At 42.4% G+C, this 13,203-nt stretch overlaps 1 protein-coding gene and 1 non-coding gene across 3 annotated transcripts in view; both read right to left on the minus strand.

The window, feature by feature from the left end:
- Nucleotides 1-1,504: 1,504 nt before the first annotated feature.
- Nucleotides 1,505-13,203, minus strand: part of LOC110528507 (cytosolic 10-formyltetrahydrofolate dehydrogenase) — a 44,924-nt gene continuing 33,225 nt past the window's right edge. For both annotated transcript variants that reach the window (XM_036984087.2, XM_036984088.2), the window contains exons 13-23: nt 12,990-13,140; nt 11,775-11,845; nt 11,573-11,678; nt 10,663-10,750; nt 10,323-10,416; nt 8,619-8,718; nt 8,385-8,483; nt 6,496-6,661; nt 6,152-6,257; nt 5,796-5,995; nt 1,505-3,838 (exon numbers count right to left, since the gene is read on the minus strand). In XM_036984087.2, coding sequence (XP_036839982.1) covers nt 3,783-3,838; nt 5,796-5,995; nt 6,152-6,257; nt 6,496-6,661; nt 8,385-8,483; nt 8,619-8,718; nt 10,323-10,416; nt 10,663-10,750; nt 11,573-11,678; nt 11,775-11,845; nt 12,990-13,140 — 1,237 coding nt within the window. In that variant the 3' untranslated portion in view covers nt 1,505-3,782. The remainder of the gene's footprint in view (nt 3,839-5,795; nt 5,996-6,151; nt 6,258-6,495; nt 6,662-8,384; nt 8,484-8,618; nt 8,719-10,322; nt 10,417-10,662; nt 10,751-11,572; nt 11,679-11,774; nt 11,846-12,989; nt 13,141-13,203) is intronic.
- Nucleotides 5,388-5,442, minus strand: LOC118965404 (U7 small nuclear RNA). The gene has a single exon (XR_005052730.1). It is a non-coding gene; the product is annotated as a U7 small nuclear RNA (small nuclear RNA).

A 13,203-nucleotide genomic window follows, 5' to 3' on the forward strand; every position in this document is an offset into this window, starting at 1 on the left:
GATCTTCCGCGATACGGATTGAATGCAGACCAGTGTCATGACGTTGCCCTCTTTGGGTACAGCAAGCCCCATCCCCCTCTCCCTGCCTCTTGCACACAGGCTGCTGTGGTCAGAGAGAGGTCGTAATTTCCAGGAAGATCCTGCCTCATGGCCACACAGTATAGAGACAGAGTGAAGTTTCATAGAGAACAAAGGAATTTCTTCTACCTCACAGAACTTGAGGTCCGAGCAACGTTTACTTTCCGGAGAAGGTATAAAAGATCGGTGAAGAATCCAGCTACGAACTGGTCCGGTTGGTACAATTGGTGAAACTCATGAGAGACGGTGTGGCCACATTACCATAACGCTGTTTATATAATAGCCTCAGATATGAGGTTTACATCTAATTGTTGTATAAGATGAATGAGTGAGGATGATACAGTTTGTAAAATTCTGTAATATGATTTTGGACTGTTTAATGAAGAAAATTCCAATTCCCTTTTGAGTTTAACTAAATCAGAGGACCGCCCATGAGCCCAGTTAGGGTCGGGCATCCTGGGACAGGCCCTTTTCTGCAATTCCGAATAAAACCCCAATCTTGAGAATTCCTCAACAGACCATGTTTTTCTCCATTACGAAAGGACAAAGGTTACAGACCATGTTTTCTCTCAATCACGAGAGGACAAAGGTTGCAGACCATTGCTGAATCTTTTAACCATACCACATGGTTAAACTCTTAGACTATCGATACCGACAGAATAAGAACAAGTCTTTGATATTAATTACTAGTCTGCAGCTAGGAATTCAGTATCATTGAACACGAAGAACGACAACCACCGAAACATCCATTCTACAACAACATGAATGAATGTCACTCTGAACTATCCCTTCTTACCACAGCAGAGAGAGAGCGAGAGCGAGAGAGAGAGAGAGAGAGAGAGAGAGAGAGAGAGAGAGAGAGAGAGAGAGAGAGAGAGAGAGAGAGAGAGAGAGAGAGAGAGAGAGGACGGAAACTCTCCAACAGAAACTAACTTTTCAACAGCGATCAAGACGACACACTGAGCGTAAATATATATATTGATTGCAATTGTTCCCGAATGAGTGAGCGTTCATGTGCAAAGGATTAGCATTTCAATTGCTATAATTATCAACTCTGTAGTGACTTCTCAGTCGACCCCCTATATAACATTTGTACAACAAGCCGCCATGCCGGTTTAGCCCACTAGGGCACATTCCCCTATCATTTCTTGTAATCATATTTACTTTGTGTGTTTGTTTGTGCATTTCTGTGAATTACTTAGTTAGAAAATAAATGATTTAAGACAATTGATGTATGGATGACTCATAGTGAAGACTGGGTTCGTGCAGATAACCAACAATTTAAGACGTTTGGAATGAGACTAACGTGAGGTAAAATAAATAATTCATTAATTCGAAGACTAATTGATCAGATATAAAATATCTGAAAAGTTATGTTAGGAAATTATAACTTTGCAATCTGAATAAAGACAGGACACCAGTCATATTACTGTATAAACCTTTGTGATTTTAATGAATCAGGAAAACTAGTAAAAAGGCGCTTGTTCAAGCTCTGATATGGAGATCATCATTCATAAAGTTCCATTCAATTGTCATCCAGTATTGTCCATGAACACAACACATCTATTGTGTAGACCAGGTATTCCCAAACTGGGGTGCAATGCCGTCAGGGGTACGCCAAATAAAAATGTGATCAACATTAATAGAAATAAAAAAATAAACATTTAACTTTTTTCTCTCCACATTTTCAAACAGTCCATTTATATTTTCCAACAGGGCTATACATTTGGGTGAGCATTTTTTAATTGTCTGAGTTGCCTTGTTTCACTGCCAAAAATAAAATGAAACCATCTAGTGTTCAGCGAAATAACAACGCAATGTCAAATACAGGTAGCCTAGTCAAATAATTAACATCCAATCACATTAACCGTTAGTCTCTTGCTGGAATTCCACTAACGGTCCGTATGTAGCCAAACGTAGCTGCTGCTCATGTTGGTATCTGTACTGATGGTGCAAAAGCCATGACAGGGAGATATAGTGAAGTGGTAATACGCATGCAAGCAGTTTCTCCCGATGCCAATTGAGTACCATGCAGCATCCATCGAGAGGCTCTTACTGCCAAGGGAATGCCTGACAACTTAAAATACGTTTTGGACACTAGTGAAAATTGTTAACTTTCTTAAAGCAAGGCCCCTGAACTCTTGTGTATTTTCTGCACTATGCAATCATATGGGCAGCGACCATGTAATGCTTTTACAACATACAGAAGTGCGCTGGTTATCAAGGGGCAAAGTATTGAAAGTTTTTTTTTAAATGAGAGACGAGCTTAAACTTTTCTTTACTGACCATAATTTTCACTTGTCTGACCACTTGCATGATAATGAGTTTCTCACATGACTGGCCTATCTGGGTGATGTTTTTTTTAACTCAAGCTTACGTACAATGTCAAATGTGATATAGCGAAGCACCTGAGTGAGTTGGGTATGTAATTAAGCACATACTTTTCCGAAACGGTTGACACAACTAGATTCGTTATCCCTTTCATGCCCTGCCTCCAGTCCACTTACAGAAATCTGAATGAGAGAGCCTCATCAAAATTGCAACAAGCGGTTCGGTGAGAATTTAATTTAATCAGAAGCCACTGCCAGATTTCTGGATTGGGCTGCGCTCAGACTATCCTGCATTGGCATATTGCGCTGTTAAGACACTGATGCCCTTTGCAACCACGTACCTGTGTGAGAGTGGATTCTCAGCCCTCACTAGCATGAAACTAAATACAGGCACAGGCTGTGTGTGGAAAATGATTTAAGACAGACTTTCTTATTTCTAAGAGGGGGAAATCATTTCACATTGTATTTCTCATTAATAAAAAAATTCAATTTCATAAGTAATTGTGCAAACAGCACTAAGAAATATTAGAGGGTTAATCACATTTCAGAAAGACTGAATTACAAGTAGAATTGTTCATCAGGGCATGTGGAGGTATTAGGTTTCCTTTCTGCCTCGTCTATCATTCACATTTAGTTCAGGAATTTGCTTAGTGACATCAGTGAGTCTGATTATAAAGAGAGAATACCCACTGGGCAAAAACCGTTTGGAATCAACATTGTTTCCAAGCCATTTAAACAAATATATATAATAATGTGTTAACGTTGAATCAACAGGAAAACTGATTGGATTTTTTAACAAACTTTTAACCTAAATTGAATTTGTGTTAGTTGACAACTCAACCAAATGCAAATCAAAACTAGACGTTGAACTGACGTCTGTGCCCAGTGGGTAGCTACCACACATCTCTCTATAACTCTGGAAAAAATTAACAGACCACTGCAAAATTATCAATGTCTCTGGTTTTACAGCTTTCATGCGTCTTGGCATGCTCTGTCTCGCAGCCACTGTGAAATTTGGTGGAGGATCAGTCTGATTGAAAATCAGGGTTATTCCACCAAATATTGATTTCTGAACTCTTCCTAAGTTAAAACATTAGTATTGTGTTGTTTAAAAATGAATATTAACATTTTTCTTTGCATTATTCAAGGTCTGACAACACTGCATCTTTTTGTTATTTTGATCCTTCACATTTTCTGCAAATAAATGCTCTTAAATTACAATATTTTTTATTTGGAATTTGGGAGAAATGTTGTCAGTAGTTTATAGAATAAAACAAAAATGTTCATTTTAACCAAAAACATACCTATAAATAGTAAAACCAGAGAAATTGATCATTTTGTAGTGGTCTCTTCATTTTTTCCAGAGCTGTATATTTAGTACTCTACAGTGACAGCCTTGGTCTTCAGGTATTCGTTAAGAGCCTCTTGTCCTGTTGGAGAAAGCCAGTGATGTTGAGACAGGATATAAATGCAATTGAATTGGCATTCCTAGAAAATGCATCTTTGGACTTCTCCCATTCTAGTAATTCTACTCCCACATGAAAAAATACTATAGTATACATATTAGAGATCGACCGATTATGATTTTTCAACGCCGATACCGATTATTGGAGGACCAAAAAAGCCGATACCGATTAATCGGGCCGATTTAATTTTTTTTTATTTGTAATGATGACAATTACAACAATACTGAATGAACACTTATTTTAACTTAATATAACATATCAATAAAATCAATTTAGCCTTAATTAAATAATGAAACATGTTCAATTTGGTTTAAATAATGCAAAAACAAAGTGTTGGAGAAGAAAGTAAAAGTGCAATATGTGCTATGTAAGAAAGCTAACGTTTCAGTTCCTTGCTCAGAACATGAGAACATATGAAAGCTGGTGGTTCCTTTTAACATGAGTCTTCAATATTCTAACATGAGTCTTATATTATTTATAAGTTTTAGGTTGTAGTTATTATAGGACTATTTCCCTCTATACCATTTGTATTTCATTAACCTTTGACTATTAGATGTTCTTATAGGCACTTTAGTCTTGCCAGTGTAACAGTATAGCTTCCGTCCCTCTCCTCGCTCCTCCCTGGGCTCGAACCAGCAACACAACGACAACAGCCACCATTGAAGCAGCGTTACCCATGCAGAGCAAGGGGAACAACTACTAGAAGGCTCAGAGCGAGTGACGTTTGAAACGCTATTAGCGCGCGCTAACTAGCTAGCCATTTCACTTCGGTTACACCAGCCTCATCTCGGGAGTTGATAGGCTTAAAGTCATAAACAGCGCAATGCTTGACGCACAAGGAAGAGCTGCTGGCAAAACGCACAAAAGTGCTGTTTGAATGAATGTTTACGCGCCTGCTTCTGCCTACCACCGCTCAGTCAGATACTTAGATACTTGTATGCCCAGTCAGATTATATGCAACGCAGGACACGCTAGATAATATCTAGTAATATCATCAACCATGTGTAGTTAACTAGTGATTATGATTGATTGTTTTTTATAAGATAAGTTTAATGCTAGCTATCAAATTACCTTGGCTTACTGCAGTCGCGTAACAGTCTCCTTATGGAGTGCAACGAGAGAGAGGCAGGTCGTTATTGCGTTGGACTAGTTAACTGTAAGGTTGCAAGATTGAATCCCCCGAGCTGACAAGGTGAAAATCTGTCGTTCTGCCCCTGAACGAGGCAGTTAACACACGGTTCCTAGGCCGTCATTGAAAATAAGAATGTGTTCTTAACTGACTTGCCTAGTTAAATAAAAGGTATAAAAAATATATATAAAAAAAAAAATCGGCGCCCAAAAATACCGATTTCAGATTGTTATGAAAACTTGAAATCGTCCCTAATTAATCGGCCATTCCGATTAATCGGTCGACCTCTAATACATATTATATAGTATATACTGTAGTGTTTTTGCCAATATTACTGGAGTATTTACAACAGTGTTTTAGTTTTATTATCTTTGACATAGAAGTGGAGGCTTTCTCTTTGAGGAAACCTACTGGAGAAATACTAAAAGAGCTAATTTTCCATAACCTGTAGGTAGGTCTGAACCTTCAGAGCTTCTGCCCTATTTCTATAACTTGTAGGGAACACAATATGGTCTATACTTAGCATGTAGGTTTCTCACTTATGGGTGGCACAAATTGGGATATGGGGGAGGGGAATCAGCAGGGTATATACAAATGAAATACTGTAGTATTTACTATAGTTAAAAAAGTGTAGGGTTTTTGCTGTGTTTACTATAGTATTCTACAGTTTACTAGAGAATTATATAGTAAGTACTGTTGTATTCTATAGTAAACTGTAGTATTTTTCCATGTGGGCTTCTATGATTAATCTAACCTGTGTGGAAACAATGTCTCAGAATCAGCAAGTCTTACCCAGATCTTTGCCAAAGCCGGACTGCTTGAATCCGCCGAAGGGAGCAGCCACGTCCGTCTTGTTGTAGGTGTTGACAAAGACGGTGCCGGCGTTGAGCTTCTCGCTGACATACAGCGCCTTGCTGATGTCACGGGTGAACACTCCTGATGCCAGGCCATACTCAGTGGCATTGGCCCTCCGCAGAACCTCGTCCACATCCCTAAGAGAGAGAGAAAGGGATGAAGAGAAAGGTCGGAGGAGAGCTAGTCAGAGGTGCAATGCGCAAGATTTGAAACCCATGCCAAATCAGGTATGTAAGTGTTCTGGGGTCAGCTGAACCACACAGGGCACCCATCTGACAATGGCAAACACTGACCCGCTCTTGAACTTGGAGAGGATCATGACGGGGCCAAACGACTCCTCTATAGCAATGAACATGTGGTCCTGAACATCGGTGAAGATGGTGGGCTCAAAGAAGAATCCTGGAAAAAGGTACCACAGGGAAAGATATAGTAAACAACTTATTTACTATATTAGTCATTTTGTAGCTGATAGTCATCCCTTGAACTGAGAAATGGTAACTTCACAAATGGTCACAGTATGACATCCAAATTCCATTTCTAAACAGACTGGATTTGGAGTGACATTTGCCCCTAACTCTGCCTCACAGCTAATATTAGTCAAATCTACAGCGCTATGAACTGAAAAAAGAAGTCTAACCTGGGCGGGAGACCTGTTTGCCCCCACACACCAGAGTGGCGCCTTCCCTCACGCCTGTCTGGCAGTACTCCACCAGCTTGTCCAAGTGGGCCTTGTGGTTCTGGGGTCCGTGGTCTGTGGAGCGGTCCAGAGGATCTCCAATCTTCATCTTCTTAACCTCCTCCACCTGAGATGAGGTAGTTAGCAGATGGCTAAGTTAGCATAGCACTGTGAGATTCAAATCAAATTGTATTGGTCACATATACATATTTAGCAGATGATATTGCGGGTGTAGCGAAATGTTTGTTTTCCTAGCTCTACTGCAGTAGTATCTAACAATTCACACAAATCTACTGTAAAATTAATAAGACATATATAAATATTAGGACGAGCAATGTAGGAGTGGCATTGACTAAAATAAAGTAGAATTGAATACAGTATATACATATGAAATGAGTAACACAGTAGTAAGTAAACATTATTAAAGTGACTAGTGTTCCATTTTAAAGTGACCAGCCTCTAAGGTAAATGGTCGAGTAACTGGGTGGAGGCCGGCTAATGATGGCTATTTAACAGTCTGATGGCCTTGAGGTGTTTTTCAGTCTCTCGGTCCCAGCGTTGATGCACCTGTACTGACCTCGCCTTCTGGATGGTAGCGAGGTGAACAGACCGTGGCTTGGATGGTTGATGTCCTTGATGATCTTTTTGGCCTTCCTGTGACATCAGGTGCTGTAAGTGTCCTGGAGGGCAGGCATTGTACCCCCGGTGATGCGTTGGGCAGACCGCACCACTCTCTGGAGAGCCCAGCAGTTGCAGGCAGTCCAGTTGCCGTACCAGGCGGTGTGCATCTGTAAAAGTTTGTGAGGGTGTTAGGGGCCAAGCCAAATTTCTTCAGCCTCCTGAGGTTGAAGAGACGCTGGTGCACCTTCTTCACCACACTGTCTGTGTGGGTGGACCATTTCAGATTGTCAGTGTACGCCAAGGAACTTGAACCTTTTCACCTTCTCTCCTGTAGTCCCGTCGATGTGGATAGGGGCATGCTCTCTCTGATGCTTCCCAGAGTCCACGATCAGCTCCTTCATTTTGTTGACGTTGAGGGAGAGGCTATTTTCCTGGCACCACTCCGCCAGGGCCCTCACCTCCTCCCTGTAGGCTGTCTTGTCATTGGTAATCAGGCCTACAACTGTTGTGTTGTCTGTAAACTTGATGATTGAGTTGACTGCATGGCCATGCACGCCTCCATGGGTGAACAGGGAGTACAGGAGGGGGCTGAGCACGCACCCTTGTGGGGCCCCTGTGTTGAGAATCAGCATAATGGAGGTGTTGTTTCCTACTTTCACCACCTGGGGGCGGCCCGTCAAGAAGTCCAGGACCCAGTTGCACAGGGCGGGGCTCAGACCCAGGGCCCCGAGCTAAATGTTGAGCTTGGAGGGTACTATGGCGTTGAAGGCAGAGCTATAGTCAATGAACAGCATTCTTACATAAGTATTCCTCTTGTACAGATGGGATAGGGCAGTGTGCAGTGCGATGGCGATTGCATTGTCTGTGGACCTATTGGGGCGGTAAGCAAATTGAAGTGGGTCTAGGGTGTCAGGTAAGATAGAGGTGATATGATCCTTAACTAGCCTCTCAAATCACTTCATGATGACAGAAGTGATAAGGAAGAGGATGGCTAAGTTAGAATAGCCCTGTGTGATAAGGTAGCGAGCGGTGGCTAAGTTAGCATAGCACTGTGAGATAAGGTAGCGAGCGGGTGGCTAAGTTAGCATAGCGCTGTGAGATAAGGTAGCGAGCGGGTGGCTAAGTTAGCATAGTGCTGTGAGATAAGGTAGCGAGCGGGTGGCTAAGTTAGCATAGCGCTGTGAGATAAGGTAGCGAGTGGGTGACTAAGTTAGCATTGAGACACGTACCACTCTCTTGACATACTGGTCATGGATGTTCTCTTCCACAAAGAGTCTGCCTGCTGCAATGCAGTTCTCTCCCTTGTTGAAGAATACAGCACTCAATCCCTAAAATACACAAATAAATACAGTGAAATTGATGCCTTACAATATTCTGAAATATTCATATTTTATATTCTTTGATATACATATTTTTGTATTAATGTTTTGTAGCGACCAGCATTGAATTGAAGGCCCACTGACCATGCGGACGGCCTTGTCCATGTCACAGTCACTGAAGATGATGAGTGGAGATTTACCCCCCAGTTCTAGGGACACCTTCTTCACATTACTGACTGCACAGCTGAGATGGAGGAATACACAAACACACAAACACACACGTACTGCACTACAGTGGTCACCAACCAGTGGATCGCGATAAACTGGTTGATCTCCAAGCCATTCCTAGTTGATCACAAAACATTTCTGTTAAGGCCTTAGGCATTCCTATTTTTATGGTAGCTCCACTTTATTCAGCAGCCCTAACGCCGGGGAGGCAAAGTGTTCCCATTTTGGGAGTTTTTGATTATGCTAATTCGAGTTCAGCGGGGGCATGGACATCGACCTTTTACACCGTACCCAAACCGGCCGAACGAGTGCGTCATCGTGCACAAGTTGATTTTGCCCGCCCCACACCAGACGCGATCAAGACACGCAGGTTAAAATATCAAAACAAACTCTGAACCAATTATATTAATTTGGGGACAGGTCGAAAATTAGGTCGAAGATTAAACATTTATGGCAATTTATTTACACAAGGTCTTCTACTCCGACAATTAATCCACACATAAAACTGTCAACCGAATCATGTCTAGTCATCTCTCCTCCTTCCAGGCTTTGTCTTCTTTAACTACACCGCTAACATTAGGTGTGGCTACACCGCTAACATGCTGACTACACCGCTAACATGCTGACTACCCCGCTAACATGCTGACCACACCGCTAACATGCTGACCACACCGCTAACATGCTGACCACACCGCTAACATGCTGACTACACTGCTAACATGCTGACCACACCGCTAACATGCTGACCACACCGCTAACATGCTGACTACCCCGCTAACATGCTGATCACACCGCTAACATGCTGACCACACTGCTGACCATGTTAGCGGTGTGGTCAGCATGTTAGCGGTGTAGTCAGCATGTTAGCGGTGTGGTCAGCATGTTCGCTGGGTAGTCAGCATGTTAGCGGTGTAGTCAGCATGTTAGCGGTGTAGTCAGCATGTTAGCGGTGTGGTCAGCATGTTCGCTGGGTAGTCAGCATGTTAGCGGTGTGGTCAGCATGTTAGCGGTGTGGTCAGCATGTTCGCTGGGTAGTCAGCATGTTAGCGGTGTGGTCAGCATGTTAGCGGTGTAGTCAGCATGTTAGCGGTGTGGTCAGCATGTTCGCTGTGTGGTCAGCATGTTCGCTGGGTAGTCAGCATGTTAGCGGTGTAGTCAGCATGTTAGCAGTGTAGTCAGCATGTTCGCTGGGTAGTCAGCATGTTAGCGGTGTAGTCAGCATGTTAGCGGTGTGGTCAGCATGTTAGCGGTGTGGTCAGCATGTTAGCGGGGTGGTCAGCATGTTAGCGGTGTGGTCAGCATGTTAGCGGGGTAGTCAGCATGTTAGCGGTGCAGTCAGCATGTTAGCGGAGTAGTCAGCATGTTAGCGGTGTGGTCAGCATGTTAGCGGGGTAGTCAGCATGTTAGGGGGTTTTAAGTCACGTAAAAAATAATAATAATCTGAGCGGTAGATTGAATTTTGACTCAGAAAGTGTTTTTGACTCAGAAAAGGTTGGTGACCACTGTTGTACTACATAAACATAAACAGTATGCTATTATTGACCAAAGTCTTGGCCAACCACCGAGAGCCTAAAGTCATGACCTCTCTGGACTGAGGTTGCCACAACAGTGACCACTCACCTCTTCATGATGTGTTTCCCTATCTCAGTGGAGCCAGTAAAGCCAAGCTTCCGGACGTCCGGGTGGTCGGACAGACGCTGGCCCACCAGAGCACCTGAGAGACAGCAGAAGAAGAACCAGCACACCGTCAGCATCACAACAAAACCTTGTATCTCCTATAAGTCAACTTTTCAGTCATCTGAGAAAAAAATGGTGCACCTTCCCAGATTCTCTATTGCAGGGGGTGAGAGGACAACTGACATGCAGCCAAAAAACAGGTGTGTAAAGAAAAGATAGGAGCAACTCTTTCGATATGAACATTTGTATAAAACAACGATCAAAAACAGAAAAGCATGTTTACCTGATCCAGGGAGGATGTTGATCACTCCCTTGGGGAATCCTGCCCTCGCAGCCAATTCAGCAAACTTCATCGCTGTCAGTGGAGTCACCTAGGGACCATAGGAATATACACACAACCAAAATGATTGAACATGCTAGCTTTAGGCAATTCATATACCTCGACAAATGCAGGTATCTCAGGCATACTGTATCAAATGGATTGAAATCAGTTGTACCCCTATAAAAAGACTGCTTCTGTAACTTTTTTGAAGGACACGCTAACAATAGTCAGGAGTTGGCTAAACCCCATAGGCCAATCAATCAAATGTATTATATAAAGCTCATTTTACATTAGCAGTTGTCAAAAAGTGCTTTACAGCAACCCAGCCTAAAACCCCAAAGAGCAAGCAATGCAGAGGGAAACGCACGGTGACTAGGAAAAACTCCCTAGGAGGCTGGAATTTATGAAGAATCCTAGAGAGGAACCAGGCTCTGAGGGTTGACCAGTCTTCTGGCTGTACAGGGTACAGATTTAATAGTACATGTGGCCATATCGCTTTTGAAATCATTCAAACGGATCACGCTGACTAAATGCCCCATTGGAGAAGGGGTTGAAACCCGTGGAGGCTGCTGAGGGGAGGACGGCTCATAATAATAGCTGGAACGGAGCAAATGGAATGGCATCAAACACATGCGTTTGATGTATTTGATACCATTCCAATGATTCTGCTTCAGCCATTACCACGAGTCCATTATCCCCAATTAAGGTGCCACCAACCTCTGGTTGAAACATTTTCTGTACAGTACACAGTTTAGTGTCTGGACACCAGTGCACTGCCCCCTAGTGCACAGTACAGTACAGAACATTTTAAAATATCCCTTTGTTCCCCTCTTTAGTGGAAAAATATGAACAGGATTGTGATGCTCCTTACTTGGGCAGGTTTGAGGACCACAGTGTTACCAGCAGCCAGACAGGCAGCTGTTTTCCAGGCCAACATCATGAGAGGGTAGTTCCAGGGAATTACGATAGCACACACTCTGAGAGTTAAAATGACAAATATGCTTATTCTCAAAATCTTGTTATGACCCAAAAATTGATTAGCTATGTATTTGCATGTGGCTGGTGTATCTCACCCGATTGGTTCTTTCTTGGTGAAGGTAAGGTTGCGATTGGGTCGGGCCTGGTTGATGGGGATGGTGCAGCCCTGTAGAAGGAGACAGTCACTGATCATGAACAGAAACTTAAACATAAAATCTAAGTTTCTTGGTCGCATAGAAAGTTAAGTGGATGTTAACAATGCAGTAGAATGTCAAAAGAATAATAAAAAAATCTAGAAATATCAGAACAAATTCATATTACAATCCAAATAACACAGAAGAATAATTAGAAGCTTATAAAGTGAGTGTTATATTGCCTTATAAACATATACACTGAGTGTACAAAACATTAGGAACACCTGCTCTTTCCTTGACATAGACGGACCAGGTGAATCCATGTGAAAGCTATGATCCCTTATTGATGTCACTTGTTAAATCAGTGTAGATGAAGGCAAGGAGACAGGTTAAAGAAGGATTTTTGGTGTCAACATGGGCCATCATCCTTGTGGAACGCTTTCAACTCTTTGTAGTCTATGCCCCAACTAATTGAGGCTGTTCTGAGGGCAAAATGGGAGGGGTGCAACTCAATATTAGGAAGGTGTCCTTAATATTTTGTACACTCAATGTATATAGCACCTTATAGATGCAGTCAAAGCATTATGAAACTATAATAAAGCACTTAGGAATGACTGGCCCCTTACCTGTGGTATTCATAGTAGGTAACAAGTCTTTAATTAAAGGCCCAATGCAGTCAAAAACATGGTTTTCCAGTGTTTTATATTTATTTCCACACTATTAGGTTAGAATAATTTTGTGAAAATTATGATAATGCCGTTTTAGTGTACAAGCTGTTTCAAAAGACTGCCTGAAATTTCAGCCTGTTTTGGCGGGATGGAGGTTTGGCCTTCGATGGTGACATTGCCATGTGGTAAATTAGTTAATAGACCAATAAGAAAGAGTTTCAAACCGGTCTTCCAATAACAGCTCATTCACAGTTTTCCCTCCCCACTCAGACCACTCCCAGACAGTCCTAGCTAAATTATTGCTTGAGAAATTGCCCCTTTGTTAAGAACCTATTTTTGTTTCTTTTTGACCATTTAATAATTAAAGTACTTAATTGTTACCCAGAAACGATGTGATATTGAGATAAAAACAGCTGCATTGGCTCTTTAAAGCACCTGCTTCTTTGTTGCACAAAATGAAAAACAGTGGGCAACATGGACAATGTTGTGATATCCCCCACTCTCTCACCTGGATCTTGTCACACCAGCCAGCGAAGTAGCGGAAGGTCTGGATGGACATGCCCACATGGGTCTTCAGGGCCAGTGTGTATACGGCCCCAGAGTCCATGGACTCTATGGTGGCTAACTCCTCTTGGTGCTCCTCCATCAGGTCAGCCAGCCTGTAGGGGGCAGTGAAGGGTTAAATGGTTTCATTTAAACATCTGCTACAGCAACGCGTTAGT

The sequence above is a fragment of the Oncorhynchus mykiss genome, chromosome 7 (genome assembly GCF_057628025.1).
Source record: "Oncorhynchus mykiss isolate SJ-2025 chromosome 7, ASM5762802v1, whole genome shotgun sequence".
NCBI lineage: Eukaryota > Metazoa > Chordata > Actinopteri > Salmoniformes > Salmonidae > Oncorhynchus > Oncorhynchus mykiss.